Source organism: Zonotrichia leucophrys, chromosome 20 (assembly GCF_028769735.1).
Source record: "Zonotrichia leucophrys gambelii isolate GWCS_2022_RI chromosome 20, RI_Zleu_2.0, whole genome shotgun sequence".
Lineage (NCBI taxonomy): Eukaryota > Metazoa > Chordata > Aves > Passeriformes > Passerellidae > Zonotrichia > Zonotrichia leucophrys.
In genome coordinates, this window is record NC_088189.1 from 8,064,741 (window position 1) to 8,085,658 (window position 20,918).

Genomic DNA, 20,918 nt, shown 5'->3' on the forward strand with positions numbered 1-20,918 from the left:
TGCAGGGTGTGTGCTGACAGACACATGCTCAGGGGCAATAAAAAAATAAATCAGACATGTAGCCTGACTGGAGAGGGACTGGAGAGTCATGGGATGAGGTGAGCAGAGGTATGTTGAGAACACATTCAGCACTCAGCAGCCACTAGTGCAAGTGGTGCAGCACTCACATACACAGTTCCTGGCACACCAAGGCTGATTTCAGTCACATTCCCCCCAAAGTCAACTTTGAGCATCCAGCTTTGTGACACAGTACTCTCTGCTAGCTGCCAGGCATCTGTAGATGGCAGCTTTCCATGTGTAAATGCATTTCTGAGCTTTCTAATCATCATAGTCTTTGTTTGCATGAGGATCAGGAGATCCTCCTCACCCCACCACGAAACAGAAACCCACGGCTGCACAGCACCGAGCTCAGTGCCCCAAACAGGCACTGGGGGACATCACTGAATGCAGCCAGGTGCTGTAGCTGAGCCCTCGGTGGCGTGTCCCCCTCCAGCCCACATCCCCATCCCTGTCCCTCGCTGCAGGGCTGGCTCCCTGCAGAGCTCTCGGTCACAGCCAGTGCTGCTCCCTGGAAGTGAGCGGCCCCGCCGGCACCTGGCACCACAACACACATTTCAAGGAAATTTTCCACACGTTGAGGATGTTTTCTGAACACCAGATTTCCAACCCAACTGCTTGTGACTCAGGCCAGTTGGCAGGGCCAGAAGGCTGCTTTGTGCCTTAGGTAATAACAATTTAACAAGGTAACAATCTCTTTAGCCACAAATTAAATGGAAATGGGAAATGTCCTGTGCAGATAAGCTGCTGCCTGGATTATGTCCCCTGCCCAAATATAAATTCCTCTGATCTTTGATCCTATGCACACATGCACGCACACAGAGCTGGGCTGCACCTCCCAAGCCTCACCTCATTTCTCACCCTTCACCACCGTCCTCCTGCCACTCCTGCTGTCAGGTACCACTGCAGATACCTTGCTGTCAGCAGCAAGGACACACAAGCACCACCCAGCCACCTTCCCTGGCGCTCCCTTGAGCTCACAAAGCTGTCACCTGTCAGTGACGTATCTGCCACCTGAGACGCTGCTGTGCATGGGCTGCCACTCACCTGCCGGCTGCCTGTCCCATGACACACACACACACACTGGCCACCCATACAGCCCTTTCACCTGCTCTCTCCCACTCCCTCTGCCCCATCCACAAGCCCTCCCAGGCCAGGTGTCCCTGCAGGTGTCCCCATGGACTGGCTGATGTGAGTTTGGGACGGTGCTTTACCGGACGGGGTGATTCGCTGTGTCTGGGTCCAGGGCAGTGACCACCCCCACGACAGAGCCCACGTGGGCATCCTCCTGCACCTCCAGCAGGTTGGAGGGGGGCCGGAACTCGGGGGGCTCGTCCACGTCCAGCACTGAGACCCTCACGATGGTCTGGTCCCGAAAGGTGCCCAGGTCCACGAACCGCGGGTCCACGAACTTGTTGAGGGCCTCCACCACCACAGTGTGCACTTTCTTTGACTCGTAGTCAAGAGGCTGGGGAAGAGGGAAGGGAACAGGGTAAGCCACAGCCAGCCCAAGGAGCCCCTCTGCTGCCCTTTCCTTCACCAGAGACATTGGGGCAGCACTAGAGCCACTAAAGCCACCTGCTCCCAAGCAGTGCCTTTGTAACAGCCTGGGGGCTTCTGCTTGGCCCTTCTGCCAGCAGCACCCACACCAAGGGGGCAGGAGGAAGCAGAACCCTCCATCCCACTCCCCTCAGGGCCCCCAACAGGGTGCCCAAGCTGTGAGCAGCCAGGATTCACTGGGAAGACAGCACAGTGTGTGCTGCACATGAGCGAGTTTTCATCATTAATCACCCTGCTCTTATTTCTACAGGGGAGGCAAGCTGCATACAGTGGCCTTGAAGAACAATCATTCTTTCCTGCCTGCACCAAGTATTTGCTTGATTGTTTTTGCCACCAAAAGCAGATACAGTTAAAGTGCTGCTGGTCAGGTACAGGAATTAGGTAGGCATTTTTCTCCTCTAACAGGTGCTATCAATAACAGCTGTAAGCACTCCTCCCTGTAGTCCTATGCATGGTGCCTCCTCTGCACAGCTCATTGCTTCACTGCCACCCCCAAGCCACCCTGGGGGGCTCCAGCAAGCACTCTGTGCTGCTTCTTTTCTGCATTTCCTCCCAGACACAGCCCTGTGGTTTGCCATGCAGGAAGAGCATAGACAGGTCTCTCCCCCCATCAGCAGGCACAAAAATGCAGCTGCTACTGCTGGAGCAACACTCAGAGCATTTTCTTCAACTCAGATTCAACAGCAGCAGTCCCCAAAGGAAAGGGTCCTCCTAGGGAGCTGTGCCCTCCCTAGTCAATCACCACTCTCACCTTCTGCACTGTGATGACAGCCTCTTGGGTATTGCTGTCCGTGGTGACTTTGAACATCTCCACCCCTTCCTCATCCTTCACTTGGTATGTCATGTCCGTGTTCTCCCCGACGTCAGAGTCCTCTGCCTTCACCCTCCCGATGGCAGTGCCCACGGGGGCCGTCTCCACAATGCTGAACTGGTACATCTCTGTAGGAAAAATGGGCACCAAGGTCACTGCTCCTGCCTCTGAACTGCCCCCACCCTCCACACACTTCCCTGGGGCACCTTTGGGCTGGGAGGGCTGCTCAAACCCCACCGTGCCCACAGTCCAGAATGCCCCAAGAGAAGTAAATACAGCCAAAAACAAGGGCTGAGGGAGGATAATTGGGGAGCACTGACATTGCAGGTGCTGTGTGAAGTAAGGGCTGATTTCTCTGCGTGGACACTGCCCTGCAATCAGTGCTCTCTGATTCCTTGCAAAGATTCTTTTGCAATTTCTGGTTTCCAGGAGATGCAGCCCAAGAGCTGAGCCTCCCCAAGCTGCAGCCCCTTCCCTGGCCTGCCAGCCTTGAGCTGCTAGAGAGCACTGCCGAGCCCTCACAGCAGCATCACCCTGCACCTTGCCTGGGCAGGGTCCCAGATCAGACACCAGCACCAGCCACAGGCCACTGGCAGCAGGTTGGAACACAGAGCTGTGCTGTGGCAAGGCTGCTGCCCCTGAGCAGTGTCACTGTCCTTGCACTGGGCGAGGGTGTGACAAGGTCTCGCACAGCAGCCAGGAGGGGCCAGACCAGCAGCCAAGCTCCCAGGGGACAGCAGCATGGTGGACCTTGCTGGCTTCCAGCTGCTTACAAGGGCTTGGGAAAGGGCTGGTATGGGGTTGATAGGGTCAATATAGGTCTAATTGTGTCAGGAACTCACGTCTTACTGAGGAAACTATGGGCTGCTGTATCTACGTCTAGATATGGACAACACTGGACAAACTAGACTAGTGAAAAGCTTTTTTTATTATTTGCACATCAGTCTCATAACATTGTTAGACAATGGAGACAGGATGTTAACAGCTCACTGATCTACAGGGAATGTCAGAGAAGGTGGGGTGATATGGAAAGAAATAAAACTATCTCAGCTTAGATTTCATCTAATCATACATAGGACAACACATATTGACAAGCATTCTATCTAATCTTATAAAACATACGTAATGGTAGTTAAAACAAAGACTGGTTCATAAGAGACAAAGAACAGAGAGCTCTATTCATGCTAACCTTCTAAAGATATACATTAAGTAACCTTGTTGCCATCCTTAAGCCAATTCTACAGAAACTTTTCTGCTGTATCTGCAATGCTAACAAAACTTCAGTCTAAAGCTTGTACTTTTTAAATAATTTCCTAAAAACCCTCTAACTTTAGAAATTCCAACAGGCTGACCCTGCTTTCCTACTGCACAAGCCATGTGTGCTTCCAGGCCCTGCACTGGGGCAGAGATCTGGCACCCAGGCAGGGACACCTCCAGACCCAGGAGCTGTGTGTGCCATGGTTCCTGGTTATTGTCACCCTGGGGTGGCCAGGCTGGCTCAGCCTCAGGTTCCAGCACCCAGAGGAAGCAGGACATGCCCCAGTGCCCCCCAGGGCAGCAGCACTCACTCTGAGGGAAGCGTGGCGGGTTGTCGTTGACATCAGTGACCACAATGGTGACGGTGGTGGATCCTGAGAGCCCCCCCAGCTGCCCTGCCATGTCTGTGGCACGGATCACCACCTCGTAGCGGTCCTGCGTCTCGCGGTCCAGGTCTGCCACGGCTGTGCGGATCACACCTGCAAACAGCAGCACACGAGCACAGAGCTGTCACAGGGCAGTCACAGAGCCACACACAGCCTGGGGCTGGAAGGGCTTGCTGGAGATTACTTTGGATAAGATCCAGATCTGGATCAGCTGGATCTCCCTCTTCACATGGGGCAGATACTCCAATATTGCACCAACCTTCACAGCCCTTCCCTGGGCTCACTCTGGTATCCCACAGAATCACATCTGGTGTCAGGCACAGCACCTGCATCTCACCAGTGCACAGAAGAAGGCACTGTCACCTCCCTTCACACCGTCCCCAGCCCCAGCCCTGGTGCTGCTGGCCAGCTCTGCTGCAGGAACACACTGCTGGCCACAGCCAGTGCCTGCTGAACCCCTCTGCAAGAGATTATGTCAGCAAAAGCCAACTAAGGGGAGAGAAGGGCACTGAGGGGGAGAAGAACAAGCCCAGGAGGTTGTCAGCCAGCCAGAAACATCCCAAAAATCCTCCTGAAGCCCAGGGATGGCCACAGGCCCAACCTGCTCCCAGCAAGTCTCCTCATGAAGCGTGAAAGAGTCCCAAGTGCTGCTTCTCCTGTGGGCTATTGCAGCTCCCACTGGGTTAAACCCTGGCACAGAGGAGGTCTGTGCTTTTCCTCCAGGGTGACCGGGAGCTGGGTGAGAGATCTGTGGAGGTCAGAGGGGGCAGGAGTCACAGGAAGAGAGGACTCATCCTCACCCCCACCCAAATGCGGGGGCTGTGCTGGGGCCAGCCTGAGGTCTGCTCTGTAAAAACCCAGGCTGAGTCACAAAGCCCCTCTGGCACACATCTGCAACAGCCCACTTGTCCCGATCTGCTGAGCAGGAGCCAGGCTTGCTGCAGCACCCCTTACAGAACAGGGGTGCCCCTGCCCAGGCTCCATCTACAACGTGCCATGGCCTGGGCACATCTCGGGGGGAATTGTGTGATTTGGAGAATGGAGGTGTGGGCAGCACATTTCTAAAAGTCTGTCTGCAAAAAACCCCTTATTTACAAGTGTCCTTCTAAGTTAAGGAGACCAGAGGCAACAAAACACATGCTCTGTGTCAGAGAATGCACTGGAGCTTAACAAAATGAATGGTGTGGTAGTACTTCTTACAAAAGTAACTCTCTTAAAACCTCTGTTTATAGGTCTCCAGTATTCATCTGGGATTGGGGAAATGGCCAGGACTAAAATATAAAGGAATGTAAAGCAAGAAACAAAGAGCAGTAAAAGCCTGAAAACTCTGTGCATGGCAGAAATTATCTGTCACCCACAACTGTTTCATTTAAATGGAAACAAAGTAGGGGAAAAAAAATTGAGGATGAAAGAAAGAAAGAAAAGACTCTGGTCTGAAGTGGCAGCAGAGTCAGGAAGGAAGGACTGCTACATGGATACAAGGTCATCAGCACCACATTCCAGTCCCACTGTACCAGCAGCAGCCCATAATAGACAGGAATCATCTTAAAATCCCTTCCAGCTCAGTTCTTTAACATTCCCACAGATTTAGACATTGGTTTATGTTTTTGTAAATCCTCTCTCTTCCAGCGTTTTCTGTTTAACTATCAGCTTTACCTCCTCCTACTGTGAACTGCAAATTCATCTCTGCTTTGTTTCACCACTAATCCTGCCTGGTGCTAGGGACAGACTGGAGGAGGCTGCTGGAAAGGGTCCCCAGTGAGGGCCCTGACCCAGGGGGAACAGGGAGCTCCCCTCTTGCTGAACAAACAGCAGGGAACCATCCAGTGGTCTGAGCACCTTGCAATCCATTTGCTGATGTGCAGCACATCGAGCAGTGCTGGAGCATCAAAGGTCCAAGCAGAGGGGAAGCTGAGTTCCAGCAGGCTGCAAGGAGCCAAGGTATGGTACAGGGATAGACCCCAAGGCTACCAGGTATCTTTAATCCACAGCCAGCAGGTTTCCAGTTTCCCCATTCATGTGTCTGCTGTGGCCTTGTGCACCTCCAGACCAGGGCTCACACCATGGAGCCACTGGTGCTGTGGCCCAAGGGCAGCCAGAAATGCCACTGAGCTGGGAGGGTGAAATTCCTCCCGCTCGCCCTTTGCATGACATTACAGGTGCAGGCAAAACTGTTCAGGAGACATTTATCACTCCTTCCTTTGTGAAACTAGCAATTATCCCAATGATTAGCATTGTTAGGATTTATTATAAAGACATAACCACCATTTCAGATCGTTGCCATTCTCCAGCTCTCATGGATGGGCACAATTATCACCCAGCCTGCCTTGTCCCTCTGTCACTTCAGGTTCTGTAATTACCTGGACTGTCCTGCCTTCAGCCCCAGAGATAAGGGATAAGGTCTGAACTCAGATCAGGTAGGACTGTTAATCACTGCAGAAACAAACCCTTGGTAGTGGCTGCACCACGAGGATATCCTGATCCAACACAGAGGTTGTAAACCTCCCCATTGATATGGACTCTCAGAGGAGATTGTGCTGTTTTCCCTGGGGTAGCTTGGTCCACTGATCAATTGTATTGGGTCTGGATGCTATTAGCACCTTGAGGGGTTGCTCTCAGTCTAGAGGTATGGTCTAATTTTTGGAGGTTTTGTTCTGCTCCAAGGTCGCCCCAGCCATAAGCAGACCAGTGGCTTATGAGTCTGTGAATCCAGGATAGGCACAATTATCACCCAATCTCCCTTGTCCCTCTGTCACTTCAGGTTCTGTAATTACCTGGACCCTCCTGCCTTCAGCCCCACAGATAAGGGAGCAGGTGATTATCCTGTGAGGGGGCCCAGGGTGTGCTCTGAGCCCCGCATTCAGCAAGGAGTCCTACTCCTTCTCCTCGCACACAGAAGCAGAGGGGACACAGGAAATGGGACAGGGACGTGTCTGTGGGCACCATCCCAGCACGGATGGCACCCTCCCACGTGGGCAGCAGGGCCAGCCCTGCACAAAGCCCCAGGGCTCAGGGGCCAGCCCAGCTGCTCGTGCTGACAGGCCCCTCCTGCCACCCCACCGTGAATACAAAACCGTTATTTCTGGGCAAGCACTGTCTCATTGAAATTTAAGCAATTCTGTTAATTAACGGGGTCTGAAGCATTTTATAATGAAAATGATTCATGTCAGCACAATAGTGATGAATTGGGATGAGAGGGAAAAAGCTCATGCATTCACCAAGGCTGTAATGACTTAACTGAGCTGCTCGTAATGATATAGCTCATAATACGCCATGCAGGATGGGAGGAAAGTGCTCAGGCACTTCCCAGAACACCTCCAAGGTCACTCGTCCCAACAGGGAGCAAGTCCAGGCTGTTTGGCACATGCAGAGTGGGGCCAATGTCCCCAGCCAGCTCCTGTTCCTCCAGCAGCACAAGGCAGACAAAATCTCTGCCTTTGGCAGGGGTGGAGACTGATCAGAAACTCCCTCTCATGGTGTGGTGTGCCCGGTCCATGCTGGACAGGTGGGGATCTGCTGCAGACCGACTGCCAGACCTCCAGGAGCCCATCAGGACTGTCCCTGGGATGCTATTCCCAAATGGCATGGGCCACACCAGGCCACCAGCCCGAGTCAGGCTGGCTTTGTCTCCTAGGCTGAGGCACCTCTCACCATTTGCTAATGGCTGTGGCAGATCACGGTCTCCACACGTGCTCCACATCCATGTGGCACAAAGGGCACCACCTCAAACACCCACCAGCAGCAAACCCACATGGTCCCATCCTCCAGAGCCAAGATAGCTCCCAAAACCTGACCCCCAGGGACTCTGCAAAGAAGCTGCAAGGGATGGAGACACAGACCTTCCTTCCTCAAGGCTGTACAGAGAGCTGCACAGAAAAGCCATTGCTATAATCTCCCAAGATTCACCTTCTTTCCAGCTGGAAAAACTGACAAACTTTGTCTTTCCCAGACACTGCTAACAAAGCAAGAACAACCTCAAGCTCAGACTTGTCTGCCCCATTCTTGTCACTATCTGTTACAGCTGAATAATGTGGACACGTGGTGGCATACCCTCTGGTACAAGGCACATGTGGCTTTCCAGCATGATCCAGATTAATCAGTATAATTACCAGGCAAGGGGACACTTAGAGCATCACATAAATACCACAGAATCTGCTCCAACAGCAGACTCTCTTCGGGTGACAAAAACAAAGCAGGACAAAGCACTCAGCAGGTAACTGCCTTCCAGGAGTCCCATCATGAGGGGCTTTGCTCTGCTCTCAGGTGCCTCTAGGTCAGATGTCCACATCCTCAGAGGCTGCCTGGACAAGGCACCTTCCAGCTGAGGGCAGGAAGAGCAACAAGCCAGAAAGTCATGGAGTAACAAACAGGGACCTATCCTGAGGAGGTTCCTGATCCATCACAGCTCAAAGCAGGCAGTCCTCAAAGGCAGATGAGATTACCCTGGGCCATAAAGAGTCAAGGTTTTAGTATCTCCAGGGATGGAAGTGCCACCATCATGGTGACAAGCCTTGTCTTCCTGCCATCTGGGTCTTTTTAATGTGCATGCCTGAGAAGAATCTGGGTCTGTCTCCTCTATCCCTTCTCTATTTATCTGGATAAAGCAGATTAATTTCTGCCAGCAGCCTGGTCAGTCAGATCAAACCCATCTCTGCCTCAGGCCAGGAAAGGCAAGGCACCTGCCAAACTGACTGCAATTCCTCACCTGTGCCCTCATCTGCCTGCAGGGACACAGAAATACCAATATATCTGCCAGGACACCAGTCCTGCTGGAAGCACACATCCTGCAGGAGGTCAGCCCTTGCAGAAGAGGTCTTGGCTCCAAGAACCAGCACTTCAGTCTCCCTCCAGCCCCCATCCTGTCCTTCAGCTCAGCACAATTTGAGAGGCAGAAGCTAAAGGTGCTCTGAGTGAAATACAAGGCACAAAGGGTCAGGAGGTTCAGGAAGCACCTAACAAGGGCTTGTTCCAGGCTGCAATCAGCCTTGCCCATGCCAGTGCAGAGCCAGCACACTCACCCTTCCTTTGTCCCTTCTTTTAGCAGCTAAGTCCCTCATCACTTAACATTAATTCCCTCAGATCATTAGTAGATACACTTGAATTTCCTCAAGATGACCAAACATACAATTTGGTCCCAAATCAGCTGAAGTTCCTGCACAGTCTCAGAAAAGGCCTGTTAATGTTCAATCTCACTGACAAGAGGAATCCCCTAAATAGATGTGGCTTCTCTGCAGACTCTTGTGCCTTACACTCAGAGTCCCTTGTGCCTGTGCAGAGCTCTGATGGATAAGGGACAGGGATGGGGCACAGACCTGCACAACCTCTGGGCACACAGAGACACACATCTGTGTTTCCAGGCACCAAGGAGTGTTTTTAACAAACTGGCAAGAGCAGCAGAGAAATGTGTCTGCCTCCCACCACCCCATCACACACACTAACAGCTCAGTGTGCAGCAGGCTCCCAGCCCCAGCTCCTCTCCCAGCCCAGCCTCGCTGCCCCAGGACCAGGCAGGTCTGTCTCCAAACACAGCAAGGCTGGCAGGTAGGGCTGAAATAACTGAGAACTGCACACAAATAACCATCAGCTTCATCCCAGCAGACCAGTGCCTCCATTCTCCCTGGCATAAAAAGCTCCAAGCCCTTATGGCTCAGTCTTTAAATCAGGACACAGGCTCTAGAACTCAGGAGCTGGTTTAAGTCATCACAAATGCCAGACTGCATTTCAAATACCTTCTGAGTTTTGTCTTTTCCCTGCATTCAGCAGAGTGACAGATTTGAAGAACAACCTCTCCCTTACGGTAAAGAGCCAGGCTCCCATGTACAGCCCCAAACTGACAAGCTGGCTTTTAAGGAGGCAAACATAATGAAACCTATGGTGTTCCATCCTGTGGTTGCTCTAAAACACTCAATATTCCTACAAAAGGATGAACAAGGCTGCTGGAAACAGGGGCAGCAGGCTGTGGGGTGTTGAGCAGCTTCAGGCTCCCTCCCAAGGAAGGGATCACAGGCAGCAGTGAGACTCCAGCCACACTGCCAGGGATGAGAAAGGGCACTGCAAAGGACAGGGGAACAGACACAAGCAGGCAGCTGCCTGCCAAAAGACAGATTTGCCCCTGTAAAGGTGAATAATCTGCAGCGGTACAGAGAATGCAGGGTGATATCAAGCAGCAGCCTGTGGATTTAAATGCACAAATTTCTCCTCTCATGTAAATGCACTCAGAGTGCCCACACTCAGGTGCACATCTCCATATTGGAAAAGAATAAGCTTGAAAGATCTTGGTGAGGATGGGATTCCTGGAGCTGCCACTAAACCTCCCACCCTGTGTAACTTTGGGAGAGCTGGGCTCGTGGCCCAGCAGCAGCGAGGGGGATTCTGCTGCCAGATCAGTGCTCTCACCCAGAGCCAACACCCAGCAGAGCAGCAGAAGAGGCTGTTTCCCCCTGGAAGCAGCAGAGCAGAGCTGTGTGCTGGTTGCTGTGAGAGCACAGCCTCCTGAGCAGATTGGGGCAGCCACAGCACGGGCACTGCTGCTCACCTGCTGCAAGGAGCAAAGATTGCCTGCACCCTGTCTGACAGAGGAAGGCAGCACAAAGCTCACAAAGCTTAATGCCTGCAGGCTCTTGCAACAAGCCACGGGGATATTCTTACAGCTGGCAAGAAAACCTTGCCTCAAAAGCTTATGCATATAAAGCTCCCCACTCACACAAAAAGAAAGCCAGCCTTGACCTCCAGCACACACAGGTGAAGTTCTTGAACCTGATTTGGTGTACACAACACAAGTTTCAGTCTGTGAAACTAATCTCAAAGCATGAGAGTGGCTGCTGTATATGAAAGAAAGAAAAGCTTGTGTGCATCAGCTGTGCTTTCTCTTCACCACCATTCAATTCTGGAATCTTCCTGCAGCATAAATGCCATCCTGCTGCTCCCACTATTCCAGTGGAGCCATTTAGATGCTTGTCTCCCTCCAAAGAGACCCGAGGTGCTACAGGCACTCAGGCATTACTGAGTGGCAGGACTTGGCACAGCACAGCAGCCAGACAGTTTGGGTTTGCCTCTGAAAGGTCCATTGAATACAAAATCCCAGCTGAACACTACAGCTGCAAACATCCATGAACAGGAGACAAAGTCAGCTACACATGGTCCATGCTCATGTACACAGGCATGGAAACCACTTTTGTACCTGTGCTATGAGGGAGGGTGTGAAAAGAGCACAAGGCAAGGGGGAAAGAGAGAACCTGTGCTGGAAGGAGTCAGGGCTGAGGTGGTGTGCAAGGCAGCACATGCATGCATGCACCTGCAAGAAACAGCAGAGAAAGAGGTCAAAACCAAAAATGGAAATCAAATTGTTCTTCATTATCATATATTATAAGAAATGTAACATGCCAAGTTTTTATGGTTCTTTTTATGGCCATTAATAACAATGGTGGCTCTGAGAGCTGCGCTGCTGCTATGGATAATTAAATCTTATGCTCAGGGCAGAAGCTGGGCCACCTCGGGCAATCAGACTTGGATTCCCCTGTGCAGCATAAAGTCTTGTTCTAACAGAAGGAGAGTGGGAGCAGGTTGGGGTGTGTTTGGGTGGATATGATGACACTTTGTGCCCCCACAGCACTGCTGCAGCCACAACTTGAGGGGCTGATGGGCAGAGCTGCAGCCCTGCATTGCTGGGGAGGCAGCTGCCACAGGCCATTTGCAGCTCAGAGATCCCAGAGTCAGCCCCAACACCTGTGTTAGCAGCCAGATATCCTGCAAGCAGACATGCTCAAGAGGGGCTGGAGTTCTTCTGCAGACTGTCAGCAATTTTGCCTTTGTGAAACACAAGCAAGTAAAACAGTAAATCAACCCCCCAGTGTATGAAACAGCCAGCTTGAGAATTAAGATACAAAAAGTCAAGGAATCAAGAAGCTTGGATTCCCAGAGTGACATTAATTCTCACCACAGTCCCACAGGGCACATTTTAGTTTATGCCTTAATACAGAGCATTAATGTGGCAGGAAGCTGAGCCTCTGCACGTCCTGGCTTGTGCATTGGCTCCCAGTGGTCCCTCTCCATTCCAGCAGCCAGACTTCACTCACACAAAGCTGTCTCACATTAGCAGGATCTCACGTGCACCTGAATTTTCAGTGGTTAGCCTATTGTTCCTACACACACAATATAAAACAAAGCAAATCTGGCAGAGAAGAGAGCCCAGGTGCAACAGCTCCTGAGCAAGGGGTGGGTACAGCCCCAGCCTGCTGCTTGTGCCCCATCCCCACTGCACCAGCCTCAGTCCAGACAGAGCCATTTCCCAGCACAGGCCACAGTGTCAGGTGTGTGCAGGAGCTCCCAAACCCCAAATCTGGGTGTTCCTCCAGCAGCAGCCAGGCTGGTGGCAGAGCCAGGGCTGGGCCCAGCTTCCCCATGTGTACCAGAGCACGGTCAGGAGCTGGAGGGTTTCTTGCAGGTGCACAGGCTCAGGCACACAGACCTTCTTCACATTTACACCAGCATCTCCAAACAAATCCCAGCCTTAGAAAATATCAGCACAGACACAGATCAGCCTGACAGAGACTTGGGACTCCAGCCCAGTTTCTGCCTCTGTGGTTCAGCAATAGGGTGGGGAGGACTTTGCTGTCCAGTTTTCCAGCACAAGCTGCAGCTCCTCAGCCTGCTTGTCCTTTGACAAATTTTCCTTAAACTACAGGCACTTTACTGCATGCTTTGTGCCTTAAATATCCCTTATTAGCATTTGAGTGTCTTCCCTTCTTAGCAAGCTTGTGAGGCTCTCATTAAGGGTAATGAGAGTCAAACTCCTGGGAGGCAAGGAGAATATATACCCCAACATCTCCTGGTTATGGTCTACTCTAACCAGTATGTCAGAGCATCATCTGCCAGGGATTTATTACAGAGGCATTTTACAACAGGCTCTATTATAAGTTATTAAGGAATGGAGCAGCTTCTACTGTTCTTTCATTAAATATTAATAGAACATTTATAAACCTATCCTTAATTTAAAGTGTTACCTTTAATCAAAGCCCTGGTGATAATGATGCAGCCTTTGGTAAGGCCCCTTTGGTAGTATTTAAACCTTCTCCAGTGAAGTTTTATGTGCCTGTGGGGGCATTCCTGCTCCAGGCAGAGAGGAGCTCTGGCCAGTGCAGGTGCAGACCAGGCACTCTGGGCATGCAGCTGCAGATCCTGCTGCAGGCAGGGCATGGAGCTGGGCAGCAGCTTCCTCTCCAGCATCTCTGCCAGCAGCATCCAGCACCAGTGGCCAGCAGGGAGGCACAGATGTGGCTCACAGCCCTGCCCAGGAGCCACAGCCCCTGTGGGATGTCGTGGCCCAGCCCAGCTGGGTGCTGCTCACCTGTTTTGCTGTCCACAGTGAAGTGCTGCTCCCCCTCCAGCACGCTATAGACCACCCTGGCGCTGCTCCCATAGGTGGGGTCATCGGCGTCAGAGGCCATCACCTGCATCACAGAGGTGCCTGCAGCAGGGACAAGAAGGGAAGCAGAAAGTCAGGCAGGAGTTTAGAAGAGCAGCACAGACCTCAGAGCAGGGCCCAACACTGATTGCTTGCACATGATGAGGGGAAGAACAGCTGGGTGCAAATGCAGCATCACCTCCCCACCAACACCTGAGAGCCAGGACTCCAGACACAAATGCCTCTGGTGTGCTGCAGAGTGGCAGCAGGGACAGGATCCTGGAGCAGGACCTGCTCTCCAGGAGATCACTGCTCCGAACAGCTGGGAGCTTTCCCCCAGTAGCTTTCTGCTGGACCATGTGGGGATGTCATACTGGCACCTGCCCTTCCTGTCAGCACAGAGTGAGTGACATGGTCATCCCCAGCACAGAGGGACCACCCAGCTGGGGCCTGACCCACACTGCAGCAGGCAGACCTGCCCAGGGAAGCAGCCTGAGGAGAGGAAAGGCTTTCACTTGCCCAGAGCCAGACATAGCACCAGGTCCTCATGCTCTACACGTAGCAGGGCAGGAGGACTATAAATTGGATAAAAGTCCATCAAATGTCTGCAATTAAGTTATTGATTTTCAAGGCTGCCTCATTAAACTGGGTACTTCACTCCAACTGTCCCTGTGATGGCTTTAATTTGACATCATGTTCAATTTAACAAAAGCAGGACCCAGGACATGAGGGTGGGGGCAGGAGCAAAGGGGCTGAGATGCAGAGAGACAACAGAAGGGAGAAAGGAAGGGAAGCCTACCCCTGCCTACAGACACCTTGAGAGAGGAGATGGTGTGACCAAAGCACTGTGAGGACAGGCCAACATGTTCCATCTCCAGCACCAGATTTAGTTCATCCCTGCCCAGAGGTCGAGCACTGGAGCAGTCAGACAAAAGCAGCCTCTGTTCCTCTGTTCCTGTGTCACAGGAAGCAGATATGGAGCTGAAATCATCCAGAGGAGGATGAGGAGCTTCAGTCCCTGGGGCCTTCCTCCTCATCCAAGCCCAGAGGCTGCAGGCAAGGCAGGGGTTTCCTGCACCAGCCCTGCCCAGACTCAGGCAGGAGATGAGGCAGCACAGCACAGCACAGCGCTGCTGTGAGCAGCTGGGATGCACAGGCTCCCCAGTCCAGTTCACTCTGATCTCCTGGAAAGGGTGTTCACTGAGGGAAACGAGCAGTTACCATGGTTGCTTTTCATTCTCCCTGGCAGCCTTCTCAGAGCTGCAGCTCTGCTGATAACAGGAGAATCCCCCTCATCAGTCTTCAGCAACAAGCTAGTTTGAGTCAACTTATTTATGCTTTGCTGTCTCCAGTGGAGTTATGGTGCATCCCTGCCAGGCACGTCCAGATTTTACACCACGGCAACACTGGCTCTCTGCCTGGCAAACAACTGTTCAAGAAATACTATTGCTGCATTTCCTCCTCCTCTCCCTGCCATAACACAGCTCCTTCAGGCAGGTATGAGCCAAGGCACATCACTCCCACACCAGCTCTGCACATTCCCCCGGGCAGCCTGGCATGCTCCCTTGGGAAGCTTCTGATCAGAAAGCAAAAAAAGGGACCAGAGAAGGGAGATTGACACCAGGGTCTCCATCATCCTTCTCCCAGCTGCAGGAGAGAAGCCTCCTAGGGATGCTGGAGGTGCCAAAGTCTGAGGATCACAGCAAGCAGTACCTGCCTGTGACAGTGTTCACAGGGGTCTCAGACTGAGGGAAGAGACGAGGATCTGACTCCATGTTTCAGAAGGCTGATTTATTATTTTATGATATATATTACATTAAAACTATACTAAAGAATAGAAAAAAGGATTCCATCAGAAGACTAGCTAAGAATAGAAAAAGAAAGAATGATAACAAAGGCTTGTGGCTTGGACTCTCTGCCCAAGCCAGCTGGGCTGTGATTGGTGATTGATTAGAAACAACCAACATGGACCAATCAAAGATCCACCTGTTGCATTCCACAGCAGCAGATAATCAATGTTTACATTTTGTTCCTGAGGCCTCTCAGCTTCTCAGGAGGGAAAATCCTAAGGAAAGGATTTTTCATAAAAGATGTCTGCGAAACCTGCCCTGGGAACAAGGGAGGGCACAGCCTGGCAGCAATCAGCTGAGAGCCCAGTGCCCACAGCAGCACCACTCCTGCCCCAGCAGCACAGGCAGAGCCTGCTGACCTTGCACAAACACCCCTCACTCCAAGAACCACTTGTTCCTGCTGAGGGTTAGGAGATTCAACCCTCACCCACAGGACCCAAGCCCATCAGTTTATTTCCCTGCCTTGCCCTGTACACCCTGTGTCAGGACTGCACATCTGCAGACAGAGCAGGTGCTCCAAGGACCACACCACAGCCTCCTGCTCCAGCCTGTTTGTGCAGCCATTCCAAGGCAGGGATCAGGAGAGGCAGGCTGACCACTAAACGTTTGCACCGAACTCTGCATCTCAAGATACATTCATTCAATTGCACAACTCACCTCCTAATCCATCCCTGTCAGGCGCAGCTGTACTCCCTGTGTTCCAGAATTTACCTGGATGTTGCCAAGCTGCAGAGTCTGAAGAGGAGGCAGGACTGTGCCCACCCAGAGCATGCTTTGTGTCACCATTCCAAGCCATGCTTGGACAGGTGAGGTGGGTTGCTGCTCTCAGGTTTTCTGTGCCAGCACTGAAAGCTCCTGACCCACAGCTGCTGGGCACTCCCAAGAACTGGAAAAACAGGGCAGCAGATCCAGCTCCAGGTCCCAGGGCTGAGCCCCATATTTGGGACCAGAGTTTTCTGCTCAGGGGCAAGGGAAACCAATCAGCATTGCAGCAAGACACCTTCAATCCGAAGCAGAGAGGGGCCCCAGTGCCCTTGGGCTGCAGCCAGCAATGCCAGAGGTGATGAAGGCTCTGCCCTTCCCCACCTGCCCTCGCAGCATCTCATTAGCAAAACAGCAACATCAGCCAGGTAGCGAGCACTGACCCCTTTTTGTGCCTTGACTTCTTGTCTGCAAAGATGCCTGCTCAAGGTCACCTAAAGGGTATCAGGAATTTATTAGTTTAAATTTCCAGCACCCTCCCCTAACCTCCATTTATCCCCTTCCCACCCTTCCCTGTCCATGTGAAGAGCAGTGGTATTCAATATCAGCTGAACCTGGTCCCTCCTTCCTGCAGAGACAAGCTTTCCCTGGCTCCCACCCTGCTCCAATATTAGTCCCTGCTCTCCAAGCACAGCACTGCCCACAGCAAGTACAGAATGTACAGCTTTTATTTAGTTTTCTGGCACATGCCTTAGCCATAAAAGATACACTAAATAAAATCTAAACATCCATCATGTACTCTATCACCCGCCTCCCATAACCAAGGAGCCTGAGCCCATATCCACAGAGATAATTAGACATGTAAAATGAGATAAGACCTTGGTTCCTCCCCCAACAAGCTCACTCCACAGATCAGAGGAAACCAACAATGTTACATAAAAATTAACAGGTCAGAATCCATCTCTTATTCTCCCTCTGCAAAGGTGAGATCAAACAAACCCTGATTTCCTATAGACCCTCACTTACAGAGCAGTACTTCCCTAGCCTAGCCAGCTGTGGCTGCCAGCCATCCTCTGTCCCCATGGGCCCTTCTTGGGCTGTCCCCATTCCTCACCCTGAGCCATTCTGGAGATGTGCCAGGGCCAGCAGCCAGCCCTGAGCTCTGCCAGCAGCATCCCTGCCCCGCTGTGAGCAGGGTCAGCAGGGCAAGAGGGCTGCCCACGCCCAGAGGTGCCCGTGATGCCCCACTGTGGTGTTTGTGGGGGTCTCCAGGATGAGATGAGAGATGAGAATCTGGCTCCATATTCTCAGAAGGTTGAGAAATTATATATTAATTATATTATATTATATTATATTATATTATATTATATTATATTATATATTATTATATTTTTAATTATATTATATTGATTATATAAATTCTATCCAGTTATATTCTATTCTATTTTAGAATGCTATACTAAAACTATACTAAAGAAAGAGAAGGATACAGACAGAAGGCTTAACAAGAATGAATAATAAAAACTCGTGACTGACTCAGAGAGTCCGACACAGCTGGCTGTGTTTGGTTATGAAATAAAAACAATTCACATATTTGGATAAGCAATCTCCAGACCACATTCCAGAGCAGTAAAACATGGAGAAGCTGAGGCTTCTCACCTTCCCAGAAGAAGAAATCCTGGTGAAGGGATTTTTCAGAAAATACCACGGTGATATTTTCCCTGCAGGAGCTGTGTCTCTGCAGGGTCCCTCCCCTGAGGGCAGCCCCCAGAGCCACCCTGCCATGCTGAGTGTCCCCAGGGCTGCCAGGGCACAGCAGCCCAGCCCAGTGCCCCGCATGGCATGGATGGGCTCTGCAGGGCACCTCTGCAATGCCAATGCAGGCCTGCCCTGGCACCTGTGACTGCTGTCCCACAGGACCCAGAGCCTCTGGGGCCATCCCTGCATGAAAAGGCTGAGAGCTCCAGGCCACTTGCTATGCCACTCACTGCAAACACGTTCAGCTAAAAGAAATGTTGACAGGCAAACTCCAAACACATCCACGAGCAGAGAGGGCCTGCACTGAATCCACAAGGAGGTGCCTGGGACCTGTCACTTCCCCAGGGACAGAAGCACAGCCAGGCTCTAGGCAGGCAAAGAGGCAAATGAGCAGCAGGGAAAACCAGCGCTTGCTAAACTTGGCTGTCCCTCCTCATGGCAGCATTCACTGTTCTGTGGTGAAACCAGGAGCCTCCAGATGCTCTCCAGACCAGCTCTGGGGCTCAGTTGCCACCTGCAGCTCTGGCAGAGAGCAGGGACACTTTCTGGCCATGCTGAGACCCCTTTGTGTGTAGATCTGGCCAGCTCCAGGACAGCACTGGGGCACTTTAGCCCTGAAGAACATCAGGGGCCCTGCAAGGAGTGCTGTGTCATGCAAAGCCACGTTCCCTGGCCTGATGCCAACGTGCAGCACTCCCATCCCAGGTGCCTGGGTGCCATGGGGCAGGACGGAGTTTATAAACAATGCAATTTACAGCTTTTCTCTGGCTCCAAACACCTGCAGTGGCTGATGCACCCCAGACACATTCAGGCAGGACACCAGGGAAAAAAAGAACTGGAGTAGCTTCAAAATTACTGGAGCAGAAGTGAGTTTCTTGCAATCTTGTGAACATCCTGACTTGGTAGAAAGCCAGGCCCAGAGGAGATTCACTGCACAGCCCTGTCACCCCACAGGACAAGCCCCAGGGCACTAACCAGGGTGCAATTGCTCCAATCTGCTACTCTGAAACTTCTTTTGGGGTGTCTGACCAGAGAAAGGCACTGCACAAAGCACCCCAGCCCTTGGAATGGAGCAGACAAACGTGGTGCCATGGGGAGCAAACCAAAGCATCCCATGGAGGGGCTGAGGTCCCTGAGGGGCTGGATGAGATCCCCACCTGGGCAGGGCAGTGTTTGAGCCTGTCCTGTGACCCAGAGCACAGTGCACAAGGGGAAGGACTCCCCTCACCAAGGACAAACAGACAGGGCAGCCCCAGCTCCCAGCAGCTTCCAGATACACAAAGTGACTTCAGCACTTTCCAGCAAGGGGGGTGTGTGGGGGAAATCCGATTGCCTGCAAGTGTTCTGGCTGTATGGTAAACAAAGTGTTTTTCTCTGCTTCCAGCACAGAGATTAAACAATTTCTTTTCACAATAATCACTTCTGCATTCAGCCAGCTTTGTGCTGGAGTCAGGGCTTGACCCCAAGTTTCTGTCTGTACAGCCAAATCGCCTCTAATCTGGACATGGTGCTACACAGAGAAATGAGAGTGAAATGCACCAAGGGAGGAAGGAGTGATGCTCTGATGGGAGCATATGCCCTTCCTGGCATGCTCCTCACTCCAGACCCTGCCTGCTCCCCAGGGACCCCCCAAGTGAGCTCTGGGCTGCAACACCCACCCTGTGCAACCAGCAGAGCTGTCTGACAGGACAGTGTGCTGGATTTGGGCTCACGCCTCAGTGCAGCAGACAGCTGCTAAGCAGACCCCTGGGAGATCAGGAAAGGAGCCCAAAATACAGCTAATTTTAGCACCTCCTGTAACAAGGTGAAGCTCCTGCAGTTCCAAGGCAGTTGGCTGGGTCCCATCCTACATTTTCCTGAAGCTGCAGGTCTCTCCCTTTGGTGCTGGATTGTGCTCAACTCTGATGTTTTGGAGAGACCCACCCAAGGGTATCCACAGAGGCTGAGCCTGGGGTGCCAGCACAGAGCAAGCTCTTGACCAGCAGCCTCTCCTTGAGGTGACAGGACAGCAGTGAACAGGATTTGCAGCTCAGGCCCCATCCTGCACACACACTGCTCCTTGGTTTGCACCCTGTGGGCACAGGGCAGTCAGTGAAAATACTCCCCAGGAGCCCCTGCCCTCCTCAGCCTGGGTGACTCCAGGGCATTGCCTCCAGCCCAGCTCCCGCTGGGGGCTGAGCAGGGACCTCTCCATCCCTCTGCAGACCCAGCTGCCCTCCCTGCCAGGCTGCAAACCTCCCACAGCAGCTGCACTGCTGCTCCTGGTGCCCCAGGCCAGACCAGGTTTCTCCAGAAAAGCCAATTGTTGGTTTTGCAGCTGGTTCTGCTGTGCCAAGGGAGGCCAGATAAAGCTATTGGGTCAGCTTCCATTTTGGATGTGCTTCTTCCAAGTGCAGGATATCCCTGTGTAGGAAACAATGCCTTCTCCAGCCTGGCTCATAGGCTGGGGCTGGCTCCAGGCACCACCTCTGCCCTTTACAAATCCCTTATCCTCCTGACCATCCTGCATCTGCCACTATTGATCCATCAGATAACAACAGCAATCCTTTCTCTTTTCCCTCTGCAGAGGTTCACAATGAGTCTGGATGAGTTCATGGAAGACAGATACTAAAGCTGACTAAACCCCCAGAAACCACCCACAGCCAAAGAAATTTCCAAGCTGAAAACAGATGCTGGCTGGGAGAATATTAAGAGGAGCATCACATGTCCTGTGTGTGCTGCTCCTCCTTGCTAAGAATGCACTTTGACCACTGCCAAGGCAAGATCCTGGAACAAAAAGGCCTTTAGAGCACCCCCAGTCTCAGTCTCAGTACAAACACACTGCCCTGGCCCCAGCACAGAGCAAGGGCAGCTGTGCTGCAAAGCACTCCCAGTTACTCTGAGAGTTTGTGCACTTCTCTCATTTGTTATTCCCTCTTAGACACTAGGAAATCAAATGACTTTCCCTCCCAATTAGTACTCCTTCATTATGCAAATAATGTCCTTTGATCTGCTCCTGCTGTCACAGAGCGGATCTGACTGTATTTGGTTTATTCCTCTTCACGCCCCAGGAAGGCACCCACCTCTGGGAGCTGGGACTGTGCTCTTGGCAGGGAATGGAGAGTGCAGCTGAGAGCTGCCTTGACTGAGAACAA

General features: G+C 52.1%; 1 protein-coding gene across 2 annotated transcripts in view; it reads right to left on the minus strand.

Annotated features, from left to right (window-relative positions):
- Window positions 1-20,918, minus strand: part of CDH22 (cadherin 22) — a 79,486-nt gene that overhangs the window by 24,712 nt on the left and 33,856 nt on the right. For both annotated transcript variants that reach the window (XM_064729628.1, XM_064729629.1), the window contains exons 4-7: window positions 13,418-13,537; window positions 3,997-4,164; window positions 2,369-2,556; window positions 1,272-1,525 (exon numbers count right to left, since the gene is read on the minus strand). In XM_064729628.1, coding sequence (XP_064585698.1) covers window positions 1,272-1,525; window positions 2,369-2,556; window positions 3,997-4,164; window positions 13,418-13,537 — 730 coding nt within the window. The remainder of the gene's footprint in view (window positions 1-1,271; window positions 1,526-2,368; window positions 2,557-3,996; window positions 4,165-13,417; window positions 13,538-20,918) is intronic.